The sequence below is a fragment of the Crocodylus porosus genome, unplaced genomic scaffold, assembly GCF_001723895.1.
Source record: "Crocodylus porosus isolate Cpor-Errol unplaced genomic scaffold, CroPor_comp1, whole genome shotgun sequence".
Taxonomy (NCBI): Eukaryota; Metazoa; Chordata; order Crocodylia; family Crocodylidae; genus Crocodylus; species Crocodylus porosus.
In genome coordinates this window covers 3,296,180-3,320,953 of record NW_017728936.1, presented here as the reverse complement: position 1 = coordinate 3,320,953, position 24,774 = coordinate 3,296,180, and the positions used below count along the sequence as shown (strand labels likewise).

The following is a 24,774-nucleotide window of genomic DNA, read 5'->3' as shown; positions in this document are numbered from 1 at the left end:
CAGCCTTGGCAAGCTTTCTAGCAATCAACTGGCAAACTTTCAGTCTAGGCCAGAACAATTTCCCTTAGCATCTCCCTCAGCCGTGGTGAAATATTCACCTGGCTCGTGTCGTGTTTGGGGATTCACAAAACCTACCCTGTACCATGGGATGCAGCCAGAGGTGGTGCTAGGATGTGATGTCCTGGCACTGTGCATATGAGACTGCGGTGCTTGGGCAGGGGCTGAAGGAAACGTGGAATCTGTGACTACTGGAGCTAAAGGAGAGGTCCTAAAGCATTGGGCTTTAGTTTCTGTAACGCATGAAGACTATAGACCATTCTGAGCCTTTTCTCCAGAAAGCGTCCTTGTGGGGCTCAGCAGCACCCCTCTATGGCCAGCTGCACTGATAGGAGTGGGACTCTGGTGGGATGAAGTTGGCAAGGTGCCGAAGAAGCAAAGTCTTGCTGTATTCTCAGGCTCCCAGACACTAGGCCGACTGGAAGCTGCTGCTTGTGCCATCTTTGGTATTTATGATCCTATTTCATGCTCGCTGTCTCTCTGCAATGTAATTTGAAGGAGGATGAGGAAGCTGGGTAGCAGTTTGTGATCATCCTGGCAGGCCAATGTTATGTTTCCCTAAGCCAGAGCAAGGGAAGGAACAGGGGCCACAACCAGTTGTGGGACCTGCATGTTCAATACTCCGTTGCATGAACTATGATGATGCAAAGAGAGAAATCTGACTGCAGATCTAGAGAGAAAAGTGGCTATGATCCTTACTCACCCCTGGGCAGCAGCTTCAGGAGCGGGCTGTTTGTTTAGAGCAGTGCTTCCAGTGCACAAGACGATCCATTGGGGTGCAGGAAGGAAATATTAGAACTTCTATTTATATTCATATTTATATAAATATACATATATTGGGGGTGCATGCTCAAAAATTTTTTACTGATGGGGTGCGCAGTCAAAAAAGTTTGGAGACCACTGGTTTAGAGGAGCCACTTGCTATTTTGATGGTTAAAATAATTGATTATTCTTGTCTAATTTTATTTATTGAGTAAACCCTGCTTAGATTTATCAGTTTTGCTCTGACCTCCTGACCTTGACCTGTTTGCAAAGCCTGTGCAATTATTTGTGGGATTGCAAAACAAATACATGAATATAGTCTCTCTCCCTTTTTTTAAAATACAAAGAAAGTCGAACTAAGCATGATACCAGACTCTGGTGGGCCAAGTCCTCCCCTTCGACAGCAAAGTAAGGCTTGTGCTTGGAGATGGGTCAGTGGAAATCTGTTGCCAATGAAAGATTTTTTTACTCTAAAACTTCTAAGATCAAGGGAGAGCTCTCTGAGAGAGAAAACTGGGTTTGCCAAAGAACATGGTGATAAAATCATTTTTAGCATTCAGTATTTGAGGAAAAAGCTAAGATCATGCAGCGTTCACATTTTTTCCATCTTCACAGTACACTGGTCTTTCCTAAACTCCTGGGCATCACCTAGTACCTAAACAAGCTGCCCTGCTGCTGGGAAGGTATCTAATGTAACACCAAGGACATGGAGGATTTCTGTGAGTTATAAAGAGGGTCTGTTAATAGTGAGATTTGTGAATGCTGAATAGGTAAAAATAGGTAGAGCCAAATGGTCTCATATTAGAGAAAGGAAGCTCCGCTCAGGAATAAAAACGTAATAGGGGACTTTCTGTGATGCACGGGAGATGTGACATAGAAAACCTATACTCTTCCCATTAAGTAACCACCACCATTTCATCATAATCCTAGCGGCTCAGCTTGCTAGGGCTGCCCTGAAGCTGGGGAGGTTGTAAAGGCAAGAAAGGAATGAACTGCTGGAATCTGCAGCTGCCGAGCTGTGGCATGAGCTGTGGCTCAACTTGCCTCTTTGCTTTCCAGACCCTCCAGAGATATACATGCTGTTTGGGGAGACCCTGGCCTGCCACATCTCTCAGGGGTTGTTCACTGGCCTGCTGCTTTCTACATCACAAAGATGTGCCCTGGGCCTGAGCAGATGGCTTCTGCTATAAGGATTTCCCTTCTGTAGAAGGACCATCTTCTTTCAAACTGCAGCCAGCCTGGAGCTCCTAAAAGATGGGCACAATTAATGATTCTGTAGAAATAAGCTTAGTCCATTAAGCCATGGATCAGTCTCCATAGTACATCCGCTCCCGTGTGGTTTAGCTAACATTTCCGGTGTCAGATGTGCTGGTGTTTGGACTTATCGGCTAGCAGGTAGACTGTCTTTCTGTGTACTGGAAGAGTTGTTTTGGGCAATAGCATGATATGGAGAGTGTTATTTGGGATTAAATGTTATTTTAGCTTGACTGTCCTAATTAAGACCATCTCCTGCCACATGGTACCCGTGTATCTAGCATTACATGGCACTGACTCAGCTTGGGCCAAGATATTAGTACTAAGCACACAGAGAGGGCAGTGTATGCCGGGCTTTGGCTGAGTCAAGCTGCGTTTCGGGAATTCCAGTCTGAGCTGGCTCAGGCGGGCTGGAGAGTAAGAGGTGAAAACTGGGTAGACTTCAGGGAGTGGTTTGGTCCCCTAGCTGTAAGCAGGATTAAGGCAGATACATTTCAGCAGAAATTGGGGGTGGAAGCTGCTGTGTATATGCTGTAGAGGAGCTGAACCCTTAAAGCTCAGCACTCTCCTTGTTTGATGGCTTGTTTTATAGCATCAGCTTTGACTGCCTGAGGAGAGGAGGCTCACCAGAGATGCTGTGATACTGAAGGGGGCTGGTCATGGAGGTTACTGGATGTGCTTGGAAGACAGGCTACCATGGAGGCCATAATAGGGGTGATGGATGAGATGGGGTTAGATGGGCTCAGTAACCCAAAGTGCTGCATTTCAGGGGGCAGGAGGGAAGAGCTGTGAGCCACGCATATCTGCAGCCTCCGAGTTCCTCTAGAAAGCTCCCGGGGAGGGAGGGAAGGTGTCTGGTGGGTTAATGATCCTCCCAATACAGGTTTGTCCATTGTCTTCACCCTTCCAGGCACACTGCTGCTGGGAGCTTTCTTTTCCTTGGCGTGTTCCAACTCTGCCCGTTTCCTCCCCAAGAGGTCATGGCCACTCAAAAAAAGTACCCATCTTTCCTCTTGAGTATCACATAGAGTGAGTGCTTGCAGTTCACCCACCTTTCCTGAGTGGGTACTTGGTTTAATTGCCTAGATTTGGGGAAGTACTCGATGACATGTTGCCTTTGTTATCCCTCTGAATGCCAGGAAGAATTAATTTTGCTTGTGGTCTTTTTTTTCCCATGAGCATCCTAGTGATAGAGCTTCCTGGCAGGAACATCCTCACAAATGGCCAATTTTAAGTGACTGCTATGGACTGTTTGCATAAAGAGGGTTACAGATTTCTATTCTCCATCATCACCAAGGGAAACCTGTAAGATGGTTCATCCATTTGGAACATGGAGTTGCTTTACATGACCTGGTTGTCCAATCAAAGCATGTTGAATTGAGAATGTTTGTAGGGATACTCATGAAGTATGTCGACATAGCACATTTTTTAGATACATTTGGCAGTGCTCAGAATCATAGCAAACATGATTTGGCCTGAGTCAGAGACAGAAGAAAAGGCTAAACAGGATTGAATTGTTCCTTTTCACTAGTTTGCCCTGCTTTCTATGGCTAGGGACAGAAGTTGCACATAAACCAGTTTAACTGATCAGAAAGTGGTTTAAACCTGTAACACAGTGGCTCCCAACTTCGGCTCACGACCCAAATCAGGGGTACGGGGGGGCGGGGGGAATCTTCCCTTTGCTCTGGCCCTCCCGCCTGCGGGGCTCTCCCAGCACACAGTTTGCATGGCTCTTGCTGCTGCTGCCCCCTGCGATCTCAGCCCAGGCTCTGCTGACACCACCAGGCATGAGTTAATCGGTGGCAGGGGTCGCGACCCAGCTTTAGGGTACAGCAAAAAAAAAGGTTGGGAGCCATTGCTGTAACAGAACAGAAGCTCAGTGCACACAAACCAGTTTCAAAATGGCTGAAACTGGTTTAAGATAAACTTGGCTGAATGTGGTATCAGACTTAACTGAGAAGGGTTGGTGGGTGGGTGCAGTGGCAGGGACTGCACCTCCTAGGCAAACTCCAGCTGGGGTCAGGGGCCAAGAATGGGGGTTAAACCCACCTTCCCCTGAGTACAGAGCTGTCCTGCTGCTGAACTTACTGAAACTTACTGCTGGCTGTGACTGGACTACAAATCCCAGAGGCACCGGGATGAGAAAGTGATGAGCAACCCTGGAGAATCCCGCTGCTGTGATTCTGGACTGCAAATCCCAGAGACTTTGGGGGCTGCAGAAAGAGGAAGCAAACACACAGCCCATGCTGGCTACATGCTAGAGAGCCATGCTGTAGCATCCCCCAGTTTCTGGCCTGAGCCACTAAAGGCATGCGGCTGCATTTCCTGAATCAAAAGCAACTATGTGTCCAGTTGTTTCTCAGTTTAATCTCTGTGGCTTATACTAACATGTGAAGACTGAACTGATTCAGCCTTGGGCTTTTTGACTGTCTGTACTTAGCTTATGTGAGCACAACCCCCGGTTCCTTGGGGGGTTGGCTTCATTTTATTCCAGAAGAGGGGCCAGTTGAGATTTCACACCAAAAAGGAAGCTTTCCCTTTCTGTATCCTTTGTTTGTGAATTCTGCTGAAACCCCTCATATAACATGCTGCCAATTCACCTTATTCCCTACTTGCAATCATTTCTCTTCTTCATCTCCTAGTTCTTCACACTGTTATTATCTCAGTGCAGCTCAGTATTGCCTGAGTCTTTCTTGAGTGGAGCCTGGGGCAGTTGTATGTCAGTGAATTAGACAGACAGATATCAGCTGCCGTCTTGGTTCCAAATAACAAACCCACTTAATGTTGTTGCATTTAAAGAGACTTGAATTCAAATCTCTGCAGGCTGTAGGATGCTTATAATAAAATCCTGAGAGCTAAATCTGGAGCAGAGGCTAAAAGCTTGTTTACATGGGGAAATCTACTTTGAGAACAATACTGGTATCATAGTTGATATTGGTATAATAATACGGCACTATAGTTTTACCAGTATAATGCTGGTCACTCTTAATTCAGAATAGGAAGACAGTCCACACGTGTAATTAATACTGGTATAAAGAAAGCATTGTAATTTTTTTACTGGTATAGTTTTTCAGAGAATTTTCCCCATGTGGATGAGCCTTCAGTTAATCAGAAGGGCAGGAAGGAGGAATAAACTATGCCCCAAAAAGTAGTGTTTTGCATCGAGGTGGGAAAGATTAGCCCACCCTCATTCTACCAGGTCTGAGGCATGCCTGCTTTACCTGTAGAAGCATCTTGGTAGCAAGACTCGGACCAAGAATGGAACCACGAATTTACATCCCAGCAGCATTTACCAAGCGTTTCATTCAGATGAATGTGTATCATTATATTAGGTACCATGACATCAGGTCCATACCTGAGGTTATAACAAAAGGATTTGTATTGATAGCTTGGACTGTAAAAATAGTAAAACAATTAAACCTTGAAGTTTGGAGACCCAAGTGGACAGCAAAGCCCATCAATCCAGGGCCCCTAAATTCACGCTAATTCTTGAAATGCTGGAGACTGGTCTGTTTAAATGTAGGCAACTGTCGATCCTCTGGATCATGGTGTACACGTAAGAGGTCTAATTAGATGCCTGATGAATTCATTTCTGGCTGATAAACACAATTTGGGAGTGACACAGCTCATTACAAGTTTCACAGATCCATATGTTGCCTGAGTTGGAATCCAAGTTTACAGCAGGCTGCATTCTTCTTTCTTGCTTTGCTTCCATCCTCTGCATCAAAGCCACTTCATGTTGAATGGCACCCAGTGCCAGATAGATGTTCCCTCCAGACCAGACAGGATTCTGTGCACTTCTCCCAGTTTTCTACGTTGATGTCGAGTGACTTCATATCATTTTTGCTGACATCGTGGTATCACCATAGGAAGTGACCCCACTTTCTAGAGCAATCTCAAATCTTGCAATACAAAATATTTTTGGAGATGCAGTCTCCTTCCATTCTGCTGACATGGCCGATTGCAACCTCCTTTTCTTGATAGTGGTTTCTAAGCATGTCAGTCCTGTGCACTCCAGTACCTGTTGTGCTTGGTGTTTTGTCATTTCACTTCATTTTCAGGATCTTATACAGACACCTCATGTGGAAGCTTTTCAGTCTCTTGAAGTTCCTAGCATATGTAGTCCACATTTCTATACCATAAAGCAGGGATGACAGTGCACAAGCCTCGTAGGTGACTTAAACGGAAATGTCATGACTGATCAACACAAACAATTTGAGCATTGAACACCATGGAAGTCTCTGCTTCCGGGCGGATGGACAGGGCTCTGAGTGCAGGCCTCGTACCATGACTCCACAGCCAGCCCGTCATGGCCCGGTGGTTGGGAACCCCTGCATTAGAAGATTTGCCGAAAACTATTACATTGATTCCTGGGAACAAGGCATCCAGCAACAACTGTTTGCCTGGTGAAATCTACAGTGTGCCAACAACAAATTACTTTGAAAGCTTCATGGTATTATACTTTTCTGTTGGAAAGAAGAAGTGGTACTATAAAGATGCTCAGTTTGTACAATTATATAAAAGCAAAGGGGATAGAAGTGACTGTGACAACTATACAGGTGTATTATCATTGAACAAATTGTCACTCAAATCACACTCCCTAGGTTGCAATTTCTAGATGAATTAATCTATCCTGTTTAATGTAGGCTTGAGCATTTCATAATTCTTTGGATCTGAGTCCAAGAGGCAAATGACTAATTGGTTGCTTTTATTCAATAGGATCATCATTGGATTTTGGGGGGTTTCTTTGAAAACTGTTGACAGTTCAGCCTGGCCCCTGGGACTTGCACTCTTTGAATCAGAGCTGCGTCTTTGCCCCTCATGTGTAGAGCCATGGCTCTTTGTACTGAAACATTGGCATCTAGCAGCTTACGCATGGATGAGTTTTGCCTGCATGCAGGCTTCTCTCCCTTTTGCCTCACTTTCACTATGTTCACTTGATCACCTTTTAGCGTGGGCTTGGTATCTATTACAGGCTTTGCTGACCCCACCCTGTGATCAGGTTAGTTTATCCTTTAAGGGGCCGTGTGTGAATACGTGGGTGTTTGTGCGCACATACACACACATGCCTATGTGCACATGGATTAAAGCAATTTAGTAAAGCAGTTAGTGGGGATTAGAGCTGATTATCACAGGGGAGGCCTGTCACAAAGGAGAATGCCGAGTTCATTCGGAAATGCTTTCCTGTCACTGTGAGAAGGATTTAAGGAAAAGAAACCCAAAAATGAAAGACCTTAATTTACCTTAGAAGGGACTTTCCTAATTTGTAGAACACTTGTACTGTGCTAACAGGAAGTAGAAGTGAAATTGAGTTTTTGTCATCAAAATGGGGTGGTCTGATTTCTAAGCAGGAGTGGTGTAGGTGTGAGGAGATTTACGGGAGTAAATCTGTAGACTCCAGCATCCTAACAGCTTTCCAGTCTGGACCATCAGAGTACTGATCTGGGGCTTGCCTGCATGCTGACTTGCATTGGTGTACAGTGCTTTAGTTAAACCTGGACAACTCAACCAGTGCAAGATTGTATACAGACATTCTGAAAGCGTTAAGAAATGGCTCCTGTGTAAGTGGTATTAAATCTAAAACAACATAACCTATTGCTTATAGTGCTTTCAGGGTGTTTGCCTCTGTTGCGGGGGGGGGGGGGTTGACTGAGTTGACAAAATTGTTTTAACTAAACCACTGCAGTTTTCCCTGCAGACCGGTCCTCAGCTCCCCTATTGCTTCATCGAAATGGAAGCTTCTTCTCATGCCCCGTGCAGAATTATTTCCATAGTTTTCCTAAGTGCTGTCAAACTGCCATCCTGCTCCAGCGGTGGCTACGTTCCAATGGTGGCTGAACTATCCCTCTCTGTGGACTCCGCTGGCTCCAACCTTTGAGATAAAAATCTATACATGTGCATCTCTGCACAGGCTAAGACTGTCCTCGGCTCCAAATTACAGCCGACTCCTGATCTGACCATTTTGGCTCACTGCATCTCTCACAGTCCTACTACAGTGCTGCTTCCTCCAAGTTTCCATTTATTACCCCTCACTACACATCTGGGAATGTAGTTGTTACCCCCGCTTTACAGATGATAGGACTGAGAAATAAAAATGGGGTATCGGGGGGATGGGGGTCAGTGTTGGAGATTTTTTTTTTTTTACCCAAAATCCTCTTCTCTAGCCATGGGGATTTCCCAGTTACATGGTATCAAATCCATTCTGACATTAATTCCCATCAGGTCTGGAAGTTCAGTATGTTCAGGATTGCTTTGATGCCCCCCCCCCCCCTTTTGTTTCTGGTTTAAGTGTCTCTTTGCTGTTCCACCCAGAGGAAGTCCAGCTATGGAAATTAAACAAGGATAGGGCCAATTAGACTCAGTAGGAGTCTTGCCATTGGTTTCAATGGGCATTGTATCAAAGCTCCTTTTTGTGTATGGCTTGCATCATCAGGGTGTTTTCATAGTTTCTAGGGTCAGAAGGGACCTGAACACATCAACAAGTCCGACCCCCTGCGCTGGGCAGGAACAAGTGTTGGGATCAAAATACCCCAGCCAGACATCTATCCAACCTCCTCTTGAAGATGCCCAATTTTAGGACTTAATCTCTTGTCCTATCAGTGGGATTCACTCTATGATATCCTGGGTTGCTGCCCCCCTGCTGTCACGGTGGAGAAGGGTGTCCTTGTCCAGGGATCTCCATCTAACAGCTTATTTCTAAGGCCAGAGGTTCCTGCCAAACCTAGCAGGCCATTGAGCTACCCTGGTTCTTTAACCAGTGGTACACAGGGGAGGCAGTTTGCCAGGATAATACCCGATCATCTTTGGCTCCTCAGCCAGTAGTCCAGATATTTATTGACATATGGCTTGACCTGGGGGAGACCACTAGTGCAAATCTGGAGTGAGGCTCCCCCTCACATCTCTGGAGCCATAGGGAGATGCTTTCACTGCTCCGCAACTACATCCCACCCCATGATTCCAGACAGGGGAACATCTGGACAACTTGCACATTAGCTTTGCATGAAAACATGGAGAGAGAAGCCTGTTGGGTTATAGTTTAGCATCCCTCCTTGATGACATCTGGTGACCCGATGTCCCCTGTACCAGCTGCTGCCTCTGGAGAGCAGGTGACTAGAACAGAGACAGGGTCTAGTCCTGTTTCAGACCTATCGTGTCGGAACAAGGGAGCAGAAGTCCAGATTGCCTACAGCCTCCGCCCTCCCCTCTTCTCCCTATTAAATTTGAACCACATTCCCTTTTATTGCTGTGACTAGGCTTCCAGGCTTTATATTAGCCTCAGAAGGGTTTCCTGCAGTATTCAAACTGCTGAAGTACTGAACAGCAGTTACCACAAGGCATTAAACACCCCGAGGATGAATCAAGGGAATGGGATGTTGTAGAAACTGGTGTAGAGGAGACCTTCAACCCTGAACCCCTCCAGTCAGCAAAGGCCAAAGTCTAGACCTGCAGAGCAGAGCTGGACTTCGAGCATTGTGCTAGCAGGCAGCATTGGGGAGCGTGTTTCTCCCGTACAGTACATGCTTCCCCGAGGAGTGTGGGGAGATGTTAATATTTCGGAAATACATTTCAAACAGCTTTGCTTTGAGTGCAAGCCGCTGTAGCAACAGTGGAAGGGATAGCAGTGGAGCGTAGTAAGAGGAACAGCTCTGCTGCTTCAGCAGGCCTCCCGAATGGAGATCTCAAGGCACCTTATAAGCATGAACTCAGCCTTACAACAGGTCAATGCCATCTCCATTTTACAGATGGGGAAACAAGTGTGGAGGGAGCAGTGTCCTACTCTGAGATTTCCATCAAACACCTGGTCTCGCCCCAGCCTTAAAGGATCTCTATTGATCCATCTTTTCCGCTGAAGGGCCTAAGCTTAGAATGAGGCCTTTTCTCTGCCTTTGGGGGAGATATTTTCAAACCCTTTATGTGGAGGAAGATTCCCCCACCACACAGACGCAGACACATCTCCATAAGAAAGCTGTTGAATGCCGGAAGAAAGCCGGCTTTGTTGTTCTTTTTGCAGTGCTAAGCAATGTGGGGTTTCAGTTTCCTCTCGCTCTTTATTTATTTATTATTATTTTTTTGAAGCCCAGCTTTCATCCTGGTCACAGAATATTTATTTTCCCCTCTTTGAGGCAAAAAAAAGACTTAAAAAAAAAAAGAAAAGAAAAGAAACGAAACAACATGTATTTATTTTGAATGGAGATGGTGAATGTCTGTCCCCTTTGTGCCTCTGGAAAAAAAGAGCTGCTTAATACTCCCTACCCAGAAGGGATAAAATCTCTCTGCTCCCCGGCTCTTCTGTTCTTTCTTTGCCTCCTGCTCCGTCTCCCCTGTTGCTTCTCTACCGCCCGATTCCCGTAGCTCAAGTGCTGCTTTCCTCCCTTCGTTCCTCCTTCCACATTCCCAGCTCCGTTCCCTTTCTCCCACCCCACTCCTTTTCCTTCTCCCACGTTTTGTTCGCTTTCTCCCGCGCCCCATTTCCCTGGCCTGAAAACATGGAGGGGTCCTAATTGGAACAGGCTGGTTTAGCTCCTGCTTCCTGCGTGGGAGTGAGAGGCTGGGCTTGTGAAAACAGTTCAAAAGTGCAGACAAATTTTGCCTAATCCTGCCTCAATACATGTGGGCTCAGCTGGGGCTATTTGCCCAGGCAGTTGCTGCCCCCCCCCGCCCCATCCACAAGGAGGGCACTTGGGAAAGACAAGGCCATTCTGGGACAAATTGAAGCGGTTTGGTTAAGGTCAGAACATGGTGTCATTTGAGGTAACGATGCAGCCGACCTTTCAACCAGAAGGCGTGGGAAGGGCCTTTCCATCTTAGCCCTCCCTGCCATTCTCGCAGGACGAGCGGTCCTTCGGTCTGCAGCTTCTGAACCAAGAGCTGGGAAAATCCTTGGTGCTTTTACCTCGCGCGCTGGCTCACCACCTGTCTCCCTGGTTTACTTAATGTATTTGCAGCACTGTGGAGGCACCAACAGAGGCACCACTGTATAATCCAGACCGTAACCGAACAGCTGAGAGAGGAACTGAATCTTCCTCCCGCAGCACGCAAAATAGGTTTGGCAGGAGAGTCAGTAAGAAACAGCAAGCCAGTTCCAGGTGGCGAGAGATGCAGAGAAAGCCCTTGCAGCATCTGTGCTGGGAGGATCCCCAAGGGAGATCTTTTCAGTAGTATTAGGGAATAACTGCGCCCACTGCTTTCAATGCACAAGCTATCAGAGAGGCTCCAGATGTGAGCAAGAGGCAGCATTTCCTGATGATACTGGTGGGCTCAGCTGGTCTGAGTGACCACAGCCCCAGGATTCATCTGTGTCTGTGCAGGTGAGCGTTGCAGGCTGCCCTTGGACAGCTGGAGGGCTCTTATCTTGGTGTGTGGAGTATGGCTAGGAGCAGTCATGTCTGGCACCCTCCAGATCATTCCCCTGAGCTTGTGGGTTTTGAACACTATAAGGAGGTTGTGGGGAGGAATTAAATGGCCTGATTTAAAAACAGCTTAGTCTGTCAGGTGGCAGGACAAGTTTGGGAGGAAATATCCCAAAGTCACTGTCTGGTAAGGTCTGTGTACAGCTGCCAGATTATCAGCTACCTCCCTGTTTTTGCTGCTCAGCTACCATGCAGGTGAAATGTGTGCGGTGGATGAGACACCAAGTTTGCTGTCTGGGGTGAAAATCTGTCCTAGTTTCATAGATGTTAGGGGCTGGAAGGGACCTTACAGATCACTGGGTCCAGCCCCCCTGCAAACCTTGGGGAGTTGTGAGCCCTCCGTCTCTCTGTAACCGCTTTGAGCGCAAGAGATGCTTTCACTGAGCTGAGGTTGTGCACAAAGTCTGCATAGGGCATACAGCCCTTGGCAATCGGTGCTACATTCAGTCATAGGTAGGTCTAGGCGTGTAGCAGCACAACACCTAGGTCAGAGATCACACCTTAGGGCAGATAGGGTGGGGTTTGGAAGCACACAGGGGGTAGGGATCCATGAATTCCCTTCTCTTGCTTGTCTTAGGGGCACAGTCCCCGAGGGGCCATCCTGTTCTTCCTGCACAAACACGGAGGGTTGGTTTAACACCAAACGAACACCCCCTGTCCAATCCCATCTCCCAGTGTGCTCCTAACACCTGCTCCTTTGTGTCCCAAAGCCTCCCTGAGATCTTCAGTCCCCTCCTAGTCTGCACTCAGGTCACCAGCAAACCCCCTCCCAGTTTTCCCTCCTCCCGGCTCCCTGGTGCATCCTGCCTTCTGCCTGTTGCTTCTTTGCTGTGCAGGCTCCTCGGGGCTGGGGCAGTCTGTGCTTTGTGCCCCCTGGCATGCTGTCAGCCCACCATGTACACACAACGTATGGAGGCGAGGGGAGCAGCGTCTTCACTCTGGTGTGTCCAGCCAAAGAGCAGCTGCTGCAGGGGAGTCATGAGCTTCTTGCTGCTGACCCTTCTGTTTGGAGCTGGGGGCCTGTGGAAGAGAGGGCATTGCCCTTCACAGCTCTTAGCCTTCTGCATGATAAGGAGACGGCAGAATCCCAGGCATCTGGCTTGATTAGCCTGGGAGCTTGAGGGGGTGTGGGAGGGTGGGGGAAGAGGGACAGTTGGCTTTTACCTGAGACAACAGCGCACTGGGTTCTTGACCTCTGTGTTCATCCATCAGAGCAAGGACAGGAGGGGCAGGAGCGGGGGTGGCCGGGTCAGCCTGCTCCACTCTGACCCACTGGACATCTATTTCCATGCAGGCTACTGTGTAAAGTAGCAGGGGCTGGCCAAGGACACAGTGAAGCTTTTGATGGGAAACAAAGTGAGCAGCTAATGGGAGCTTTAAAGGGGCATTGACTCGGTGGGGAAGCTTGGGATAAAAATGATTCTCCTCCCCTCCTACACACCCCGCACTTGCAATGGAATTTCTTGTGCTGAAGCAGCCAGATGGTTGTGTTTTGGCATCTTGCAGCGTTGCTTGCATTTTAAGGTCAAAATCCCTAAAGTTTGTAAATGTTAAGCCTTAAAAAAAAATGGACGTGTGCACATAATTTCTAAATGAGAGGCCTGTTCAGAACAGCATGTGACTGGGGCTGGGAGGTGAACTCTGGACACCTCTCTCGGATGCCTTCAGACTCTGTTGCCTGTCCTAAGCTCTCGCTCTTGCTTTGTTCTTTGTTTGTGCTACGTCTAATGCGTGGGGCCCTTATCCAGGGCTGCGGCTGTTATGTGCTGCCTCAATGCAAGTCATCAAGGCCAATAAAGGAAGGCTCAGGGTCCTGGTGGAGTCCAAGGAACTACTACCTCCCCTCTACTCTTGCAAGAGCCTTTTCTCTATGGGTTTCAAACTGGAAACCCAGAGCAGAAAGCGTTCAGGATATGGCAATTGAAGTTATTGGGGTGTGCCTGTGTTAAAGCTTGCACTGCTGTCATCATGAGATACTTTGAATGCAGTAGTAGGGCTGCCTACAAGCCTGGGACCCCATTGTGCTGGGTGCTGTACAAATGCACGTGAAGGCCTCATTCCAACTGACCAGAGGCCTCTTGTTATAGCTGCCAGAAATTAGTGAATTTGTATAAGCATTGCTGCAGAACAGGGGGCCCTAAAAGGAGAGTGGGAACCCAGCACTGGAAGCACTGGTGCAGAAAACATGCGATCTCACTACAAAGGCGGCAGCGTGGTACAAAGCCACACAGCCAGTCAGTTCTAGGATTAGACCGCAGGCTCTTCTGTCTCCCAGGCCAGTGTGCAACCCCCCCAAATCTGTCATTTCCCACTACTTCCAAATACTCCTGAGACTTGAAGCAAGGCACAGGTGAAACAGCAGACTGGACTGAAGTCCTGAAAATGACATTTTGGTTGGCAAGGAAAACTTGAAATGAGAGGATTTCACCACAGTCTGGTTTTTCTGCTGGGTGGCTCTAACCCCTGGGTCTCTGCTTTGAATACCATGGCCCACAGCAAAAGTGACACTGTACTGAAACTGGTGGGAGACAGAGCTTGATCCTGCAGTCATGTGGCCTGGCTTGTCAGGGCTAACCCCACTGAGTTCAGCAGAGTTAAATTATGAGATGTGGGAGGAGAATCAACCCCAATTTCCCATGTAGGATGGCCTGATTAAAGAGGCAAAAGAATGCAGTCTCTTCCCCAAAATATCCTACAATTGCCTGTCTGGTGCAAAGCCTTAGATACATTTAACTTTACACAAGGAAACCTTCCCAATTAACTTAGAGAAATCACTCAGCTAAAGCTAGGCTTGAAGAAACTCTGGCAGGACCAACTTCTTACTGAGAGTAGTTCTAAAGAGATGTTAATAAATAGTTACAGATCCTATTAAAAAAAGTGGAAGACATGATATCAGTCTTTGATTCTGAATAGAGCTTCCCAACAGTTTTGAAATACAATCTGAAGAAAAAAAAAAAATCTTGAAAATCATGCTTTTACAGTTATTTTGAGAGTCCATTTTCAAAACACAAAGTTGTGTTTGTTACACACTCAGGGATCATGCTGAGAACTGCTGCCTTTTTATCTCTTAACATTTTCTTAATAAAAATCCCAAAGTTGTGATTGTTTTGTTAACCCCATTGATGCCCACACCCTTTGCCGATGTCCATTTCCCTGCAGTGAAATGGAGAAAGCATTCACAACTGTGCATGTCTAAATTGCCCCGCTCACCTTCCCTTGTATGATGCTTTGCTGAAGAGTCTACAAGGTTGTTTCAGTGTGAAGCATGGTTAGAAAGTTTTCTTAGGATAATTCTGAATCATGCTTCCAGAGGCAGAGAGCGAGCAATAAGCTACCATTTAACCAGACTGCTCAAGGGAGTGGATAACGCCTGGGTGGTCCACACAGCATAGAAAGCAAAGCATTAAAAAATAACATGATGAAGCAGGGACGGGGCATCGAGCCACTTTCTCTCAGCATTACCTCAAAGGAGGTGGCATAGAGTAGAGCTATCTGAGGAGCTTGCTTGTTCATTCACACCCTTGCTAATGAAATCCAGCTAATAACAAAGTGCAGTTTTTTTTTACCAAACTCGTTGTTTTTTAAGGTCTTGATTTTCCTATTACAATTACTCACTGGTCTATCTATACTATGGCATCTGTGAGAGGTAAATCAGACCCTGAACTCCACGGCCAGATAAAGACATTATTACACTTTTACTGGTATGAGTGGTTAGAAGTCAGTCTGTGCCCATAACCAAAAAGAAGTTCAGCACATACAGACTGGTTTAAAAATGGTGGGACCTGGTCTAAGATTTGTCCTCCACCACTGAAGGGGGGATGTGAGTTTTGTGACTACTAATCTAAACTATGGCGCTTACAGAAAACCATGTCACTTAGATCAGTTCCACCTTGGGCTTTCTGAATGACTGTACCTAGCCCCCAAGGACTGGGGTGGAGGGATGGGTGGGGGGAAGAGATCTGGAGCACTCTGCTGACATACCTAAGTAAGGAATGTTGTAATTTGTAATAAAAGGAGTGGCACAATGACTGATCAGGGTGAGTTACAGGAATAGGAATTAAAAACGTAAGAGCCAGATTTTACATGTTTTACTTCTTGGGGCAAAAGGCAAGAGTGCAAGGATGGAGCCTGTAAAAGGAGGTTATTTGGCTTCTGAGGATGAAAGGAGTCCGGACCTTGTGTCCCTGCTCTGGGCTCTGGAGCTTCAGGCCTTGTTGCAAGGGACACTTAAGCTTTACTGTGCTGTCTGAAAAGGTAGAACGTGTTCTGAGCATGCACGCGGAGATGCTTACTGTGATCTCAGCCCACTCTGGACAGGGTTGGAGCTGCCTGTGCCCCCCCACGCCCTTCCCCTCAGTACTGACTCTGGCACTGAGCACTGCAGCACACACATCTGTGAGGATATGCAACCTTCATGCCTAGAGCCTGTGCACTCCCCACTGCTGCCCAGCCTGGCATACCTGTCCCTGGCATGCTGACAGTGGGCAGAAAGCGGCACAGGGAGCCGAGCCCAGGAGACGGGCTGCTCCTGCCAGTGGATGCACAGAAGCCAGGTCTCTACTACCGGCAATCTTGAATTGGCCCTGATGTGATGCCGGGGCTGGAACTGTATCATCACTCCTATCCCCCACACCTCGCTACAGTCTTGAAGTTCACATTATTTCCATGGAGCAGTCAAATAATAACTGTACATGCGATGGGTAATGCAGTCTGGAGATAATCCTTGTGCAAAAAGTCCTAACTTTATTATGATACGATCACGCTTAGCATATGTTTTACTGCTTGACCACATGGACGCTTGCGTTTTAAATGCAGTTAACACGTCCTAAGCGTAACATGCCACGTGGCCCTAGAAGTGGCTGTTTCACTTTGATATGGAGGCTCCATCTTGACTGCTGAAGATGAATTTCTTACACGTTCAGGGATCTGAAATCGAAGATCCCATTGATGTATAAGTCCTTTTAACTAGTGCATGTGCCCATGCCCAGATCCTTGTTTGTGCATACAGGTAGCAAGGCACCGCAAGGCTGCCCACCGGTGCATGCAAAGGTGAGACTTTGTGCAAGTGTAGCGAGTACGACTTATGAGAGTCCTTTATGGAACTGTGGCCCCTTAGTGTCTGCTTCTCTCCTTAGTATTGACGTTCCTATGCCGGATGGATAGCTAGTGGGAATGCCAAGGGTGCGTTTAGCCCGTTTCATCTCTGGGCCCCCAACTGAAATCTAGACAAACTCTGGGACTGGACATTACCACCTGATGATTGTGTGCAGTACCTTTGGAGCTTTTACTCATATTTTTAGTTCCTGTGTCACCCAAACAAAGCCCTTAAGCAGATGCCTAACTCTCAGAGAAGTCAACAGGACCTCAACGTATCTTGGTTGAACTGGCATTAAAATTGGAAGAAATAAAATTGGTCAGAAAGAATTTATGTTTTCTCCCAAATGAAATATATTTGACTTTTGGGCCTCCAAAGCCAACAAAATTTTTTGGTTTGCAAAAAAGCAAGACATTTTGGTTTCTGACATTTTGGGGGGGGGCGGGAAATTGAGAAGATGTATTTGCTGGAGGAAAAAACCCCCTTCTAAACGAAACATTTTCCTCATTTACATAGCAATAAATGAGCCCTTCTGAGTTTTGTTCCTGGATTTTCTGAGCAAATCATTCACTTCTCCTGGCCTCAGTTTCCTCCTGTGTAAAACCTATCTGAACTGGTCCACAAAATGCTTGGACACTTACAAAAGAGTTAAATACATTTCAAGCTAGATCCTTTGAGATGATTATTTTATGCTGACTTCTTTTTGCACTAAAATTAGTTTGGGAAATATATTAAAGATGAGTAGAGCATAAGATTTTTCTCTTTGTGAGAGTAGTTGTTTTTCAAATAAAATATATATATCCATTCCCCCATCCTAGGGAGAAAGAAAGAAAATGAGAAAGAAGGAGGAAAAAGTGGTTCTTGCCATATGACTGCTCATCGCCAGCATTTATTCCAGCATCCAAAACTTTTGGCCTGACATCCCTTGTCTCTGGTGGGGGCGGCTGTGCCGGGCTCAGTGACTCATTCAGTAGTTGCTTCACTGTATGGATTTTGCATTATGTAACTCTGTGTTAATCTGGGATTTTCCAGCTCTTTGATTGACTCCTTTCTTGACATTTTTTCTATGGTGCTTTCGTCATGCTGTGTGCTACCACGAACCTCCTTTTCCAGGATTCCCTGAGATTTCCCCCTCTTCCACTCCTTCCGTTTCCCTGGAAGCCAGAACAGGGTGTTGAGTGCTAGGAACAGCCAAACCCGCTGAGGGAAAATGATATTTTCCTTCTTGTCTTTAGAATTCCCCTCATTTTAGGATTCATAACTGGTTTTGGTATGATGTGCTCTGCTGACTGTATTTTCCCTTAATTTGTTGTGCCCCTGGGATGCAGACAGGGCTTATTATGCCCAGCTGTGTAATGCCTCTAAAATGCTTGGATATATGATCACAGTATAGTCAGCAGCCTGTTCCATCATTGCTCATGTTTTTAACAAATTGGCCTTTTTCAATGAAAGAGATATTAAAAGATAGGCTTCAGCACCAGGATCTAAGTGCAACATCACTCGGTAGTGAAGAGAGACCTTTTTAATATTGGGGGGCAACAGCTGTAGGTCATATTTTGACTGTAGCCCAGACATGGTAAAAAAAAATAAAATCTAAGAAAACCATTGAAACGTATTGAACTTTTTTTTTGGAAAGAATGGTTTTTACTGCTAAATGTTATTGCTCAGACATTGCAATGAGGGTTCCCTGCTTCAGAAACTAGATACAATTTCTCAGGAATAAAATGAAAGCAGATTCTTTATTCATTTTCCATTCGGAGAGAAGCATGAAATGTTATTACTGAAGACTTTTGCTGTGCTGGCCATGTATGCAACACCAAGCAAAGACAGAGGGAGATCTGCCAGCTGAGGATCTATGTAGTTGAATTAGCCATATTGGAATACAAAGGCACTAGAAAACACAGAAATTCCTGCAAAGCCGGAATTGGGAAGTTTAAATAGCTAATTTAATATTACAGGCTCTGAATAGTCCCATCAACTTCAGTTTAATACTCCCGCAGCATAAAAGATAAGCATTGGCATAAGTCTTTGTAGGACTGAGGTCTAAATTAGTCCTGTTCTTGCCAAGTGCTGTGAACGTGCAGTAGTGGCGGTTGTAGTCACGTTGGTCTAAGGACATAGGCAAGCGTCCTCTGCCTGAAGAAGGATGTTCGTATCCAAAAGCTTGCGAAGAAGAATTTTTCCGACTATTTTAGTTGGTCTAATAAAAGATATCAGAATTACCCAAAGGACCTTGTCTGTGAATGTGCAGTTCCTTATATGCTTCAGTGGGATGTACTGGCACTCAGCACTTTCCAGGATCAGGCCCTATTCCCCAAAGCTGAGTTAAGTCAGGGGAGTGCTTTGCACTGATTTTGCTGGACTTTGACTAGGATGTTAGATGTATTTTTACAATCATGGCAGCAGAGTTGCTATTTAATAAATTTAAAGCATAATGATAGCCTAGATAATCAACTTGGGGCTTTCTTTATAAAAGATATTAAAAACCTAACTTTTCCCTTTCTTAAAGTGGTTTAATATTGGCATAACTCCGCTGGCTTGTTTGAAGTTGCTTCTGATTTCCTTCGGGATGAAGTGGACTGAGAATCAGGCTGCTTTGTTTAGCTTGGCAGCATCCCTTTAGCAAGAACATGCTTGAAATAAGTATCATACCTTCAAGATAAGACTGGCCAGCGACAGTGGTGCAGTTCTTCTAACCCGCCCTTTATCAGTGTGATGTATTGGCATGTGACACTCTGCGGGCAGAGTTACAGAGCAGCAGTGAGGGGAGATCCCAGGTCATGTTGTTCAACTCAGTTATTTTTTGGATTTGGTTTTGGATGTAGTAATCCCAGAGTTCCTAATACTGCCATCTTCTCCTTTAGCAGGGTGCACAGTCTAGCAAATGGTTTATTTTTCTCTTCTGCTTCTTTCAGATATGGAATGTGCAGATGTGCCTTTGTTAACCCCGAGCAGTAAAGAAATGATGTCGCAGGCACTGAAGGCCACTTTCAGCGGCTTTGCAAAAGAGCAGCAGCGACTGGGAATCCCCAAAGGTATTACATGCCCGCACCTATGTCCCTCTGTACAAAGGGGCAAGAAAGGAGGAAGCCCAGGCCTTTTCTCACATCCTCTTCTCCAAAAACATTGTTCCATTCATTATCCATTCCATCACCCTGTCTCAGCACTCCCCTGATCCCTGGCATCTCTGCCTGGAGGAAACTACAAATGGAAGTATCCAGCATTGTTTGGCAGGTTGACTTGTATGATGTCCACCCTATTTATAAGTCGAGACATCTTTGCCATATGACTGCTTTCCATTACCCCAGGGAGCTCTAACCCTTTCACTGGGCTCCTTCTCAAGGCAACATAGGGATGTTTTGCCCAAAGAGATGTGGCCATATTTCACAGTATCTGCTGGGAGACTATCAGGTTTTTCTATGAGGAGAGGTATGAGGTGCTCTTTGGCCTAGATTAGCTATGTAAGAATGATGCTCATGAAGAGACTGGGGAGTTTCAAGAACAGGGTAGCAAAAGAGATCAGAAAATCCTATGGGAATTCAGTCATTATCAAACACTGGTTCAGGACTTGCTAATGGCACACATCATCATAAGCGTTGTCAGAAATGGCACCCAGTAAGCCGACAGAGCAGTGAGGCCTAAAGGATGAACATCATTTTGTGGTGTGTGTCCCCCACCTCCACTATTACATATTACACCTTTGTCAACTACAGCTGGGAATTAGAGGGTAACACCAATTATCGGAGGGTTTCAAGATGAAGTTGGACAGGCCTCTGTTTGGATGGTTTCAGAACAGTGAATCCCACACCTGGGACAAGATGACCCTGGAGGTCTCTGCAGGCTCTGCACCTGTTGGCATAGGAATTGCTGATTTTTTTTTCTCACTGGTTTGGTGTCTTTGTAACATGTGGATGCTTATTAATGGACTTCTTTGATGACCCTTGATGTAGACCCCCAGCAATGGACGGAGACTCACGTGCGAGACTGGGTGATGTGGGCCGTGAATGAGTTCAGTCTGAAAGGAGTGGATTTCCAGAAGTTTTGCATGAATGGAGCTGCCCTCTGTGCTCTGGGCAAGGACTGCTTCATTGAGCTAGCACCTGACTTTGTGGGAGATATTCTCTGGGAACATCTGGAGATGCTGCAGAAAGGTAACTGAATGGATCACCAAATGGGTTACAGTAAGGGGCTTGGAGGCAGACTGGCCCATGAGACCCCCAAAGAGCATGGCTCGGAGTCTGGATGCAATAAAGAGCAATAGTGTAACTGGTACTTTGTGCAGTGATGCCATCCAAACTTTGCAGCAGATGAGGTCATATTTGGATGGTGGATCACTCAGGTTGGTGAGTGCTGCAGGCAGTGGTACCTGCAGTGTAGCAAGGGATATTCTTGCCTGAATCAATCTCTTGGCTTGGGGCTTCTGGACATGGTATCTTCTAGGTATGACTTAAAATGGAAGCCCTGAATAGTTGTGATCAATGAAGATCCCATGGCATTTCTTGAGAGGGGCAGGCTGATCATGAAAGATCAGTGGATATGGCTGGTTTCCACTGCAGACAGGGACATTCTGTCTGTTTGGAAATTAAAAGGGGGATTTTCCTAATCACTCAGTATTGACCTAACTTTGTCTCCACTGGGAGTTTTTCTGCTGCCTTCAGTTGACGCTGAGCGGTACTTTTGAAAATCCCACCTTATATTTCCAGTTGCAGCTGGAAAATACTATTCTTGATTCCTTGCCCTAAAAGGTAATTTTTGGGTAGGGCTGTACAGCTTCTGTGCTCCATGCCCAAGAAGATTACATTGCATCTTTATTTGTCTCTGCATACCAGCTTTCACGGGCATTGAATATTCTCTCGATGGAGAGCATAGCAAAAGATCTGATGAGATAGTTTGGAGTAAGTGAACTACCTCGAGGGCTGATGAGTTTGAGTTATGAAATTAAGATATAAGCAGAAGCTGCAGACCCATACAACTCTGGGAAGCATCAACGCATTTGTTTTAACTTAACAGTATCTACTTAAACCCTTTTGACTTCAATGGGAATTAAAGTCCAACCCAATGTCCACAAAAGTCAATAGAAAGATTGGAATGGAGTTTGGATCTGGCTCTTCAAAAATGGAACTGGCATGTGCTTAATTCCTTTATTGAATGGGGACCCAGCTATGTGGGGAGACAGGAACTAGAGTGGGTGGCAGGATGCACACATACCCTAGTGAGCTCTCCTTCACTTTAGGGACACCTGCCCAGCATGAATCAGTGGAGACCCTGAGACTGCCTTCCTGCAAAAGCCTCTCTGCCTCGACACTGCCCAAGGCACTGATCACATACCACGAAGTGCCCAAAACACATGGGGACACTGAGCAGATCTGAACACTTCTAAGCCACCCTTTTCTCTCTGATGCAGAATCTAGTTCAGTCATGGAGCTGTTTCCGGCCCTGGGCTTCTAGATATCCACTGTATTAATGCATTGACTGAGTGTCCTTGACATCAGGGCTGCTCCAGTGGCAGTAAAAGGGGAGGAGGTGGGGACTGAGAGGTGAAGGATTTTATGCCTTCCAAGAAACCCATTGACAAATGGAGGTTAATTACTGATTACTAATTTTACTGTCACCTGTGGTTTGCAGAAGGTAAACACGGCTGTTCGTGGGGTCAGCAGCAGCCTGTATTTTCCTACTCCTTGTTTGCTTCTGCAATCTTTTTCAGTTCTTTTCTTTTTCCGTTAGTTTTTATGGAGCCTGAGTTTTCACAACAAATACATTTAAAAAAAACCTTGTAGTGAACTCAACCCCCAGTTACTGGAAGCGGCTGAAGAGCTGACCCCTGCTTCCTGCTACTTGAAGTTTTACGCCCTTGAAAGTTGCCTGCTATGGCAGTGGTATTTTGGTTGAGGCACTGCATAAGGGCTTGAGAGCATTGGGTGCATGTCCAGCTCTGCCACCGATTCTCTGGGGCAAATGAATTAAACGGCTCTATGCCTCAGTTTCCTTGGTGTAAAGTTGGTTGAATTGTTCCCTACCTCCTTGGGATGCAATGTAGCTATGTCTGTCAGCACTTACATCATACAGTGATGGTGCAGTGCAAAACCCAGAGAGATGGATGCCCTGACAAGAACTTTTACCTGCCAGGTCCTGGATTCAATGCTTACCACCGAGGCATGAAAAGAACGATGCATTGCTGCCCCTCTGGCACTCAGGGCACAGGGTGGGGAATCCAGCGGCTGGAGTTGCATTTTCAGCTCTTTCAGATGTGCTGTCTCACCTTGTGCAAACAACATAGGCTCTCTGAACTTCACTTCCCTTGTCCGTAAGACAGGCAGACCTAGCAGGACGGGTGACTCCTTGCAGAGATTATTTTGGAGCCTTAGACAGCAAGTGCTTTGTAGAAGTCACCAGCTTTGTGCATTTTAGGGCTGAATCCTGCCCCAGTAAGGTCAGTGGGGGTCTAGAGTATATCTGGACAGCATCTGCAGTACTCCTGAGAAGCATTTCCTATCCACGTGTTCCTATGCAGCACACGCCCAGACCCAGAAATAGAGCAGTGAATCCCCAGAAAGGCACTCCCCAACCTAGAAACCCCAAGTAAGATGTGGGTGCTGATGTGCTAGTGCTGTATAAACACATGGTAAGACGCAAGTGGCTATCAGGTGCTAACCTGCTAATATCAAAGATAGAACTATTTTTCCCATTTTACAGACAGGGACCCGCTGTACAAAGAGACCGAGCAACCCGCCTAGGGAGTTTGAGTCACAGTTGTGAGCTGAACCTCACTGCAGGGCTTACCCACTTCAGCAGTGTACTTTGGCACCGTCTTTGCTGGGAGCAGTACCAAGCCTTTGCTTATTATCCCAAACCGCTCAGCACCACCTTTGCGAATCCACTCTAAGTCATCAGGTCACATGGGGACAAGCTACAACCTGTCAGTCCCTCTTATTAACATGCCCCCGTTAGCTTTTTCAGAAGAAGTGACTCACATACCACAGGCTGCTAAAGGTATAAAAATGGCAGCAGACGGGTAACGTTTTCTTTATGTATTTGGGTGCTTTCAGGCTTATTTTTCCAAATTTCTTCTTAAAATAGCTCCTGGTTACCAGCAGTGTCAGCAGTGCCCTCTGCTTGACTGTAAACCTACTTGAGCATTGCCCTCTTTAACTCAGTCCCACCCTTTCCCTGTGGTCACCCACCCTGCCCCTTGGCAGGCTCTGCGGGGAGGGGAGAAGAGCACTCTGCATTAGGTCTCTCTCTTTCCACAAAACCTTCCTTTGTTTGAGAATTTTTTCCACCCTGCAATCCCAGGAGGGGAGGCCAAAATTAGGCTCCATCGAGTGAACGTGCATTATCTTTGGTTAGTTTCTCTCCAGCCTCAGCAGAAATAAACATAGTCCAAGAAATTCATGGTTTTTTTTATTTTTGTTACCCTTTGTAAGCTCCCATGACGGTATCTCTGTCCACCCACTATGCTGTGCAAGCGATGCTGAAAATGAGCGAGGTGTTAAAGGGAGAAAGAGCCAGGACAGAAACTACAACTGTAGTTGGAAGGGGCCAATATATACACACACACACATATATACACACACACACACACACACACACATATGTGTGTGTGTTGATTTTACAGTTAACAGTCATTGATTAAGCAGCTAGAAACCCCATGGTGCTAGCTGCTACACATTGAGTGTTCAGCAAAAGTAAGGTGGTGGCTGTGCAGCAGCCACCTTATAAATGTAGTATCAAGGTATTTTCTGTCATCTCTCTATTCAGCTTTACCTTGTGTCTCACTGGGATGGGAACAGTACCAATGTTTTGGACTTGGAGGAACAGTGCTTGTCACATACACTCACACACATGCATATACTCAGAGCTGGTTCAAAACAGGGGAACTTTTTCGGGGGGGAAGCCTAAATTTTTCATTTAAAAAAAGTCTGATTTCAAAATGTTATTGACTCTCAAAACATACACAATGAGAACTGGTCCAAACTCTGGGGAAAATGTGGTACAATTTGTTCTTTGTTGGTCCTTAAAAAGGCTTAATTAAAAACATATATGTGAGCTCTACATACAATCATGATAAGCAGCCAGCAAAAGCAGGAAAAGTAGCAAAAACTAAAGGAAACAATTAAAGATTAATAATAATATTATAACAACGCCTAGAAGTTCCAGCTGTGATAAGATTCACATGCAGCAGTTTTGAAAACGTGG

At 46.0% G+C, this 24,774-nt stretch overlaps 1 protein-coding gene across 3 annotated transcripts in view; it reads left to right on the top strand.

Annotated features, from left to right (window-relative positions):
• Nucleotides 1–24,774, top strand: part of ETS1 (ETS proto-oncogene 1, transcription factor) — a 109,520-nt gene that overhangs the window by 62,725 nt on the left and 22,021 nt on the right. For all 3 annotated transcript variants that reach the window (XM_019546976.1, XM_019546975.1, XM_019546973.1), the window contains 2 exons: nt 19,494–19,613; nt 20,529–20,729. In XM_019546976.1, coding sequence (XP_019402521.1) covers nt 19,494–19,613; nt 20,529–20,729 — 321 coding nt within the window. The remainder of the gene's footprint in view (nt 1–19,493; nt 19,614–20,528; nt 20,730–24,774) is intronic.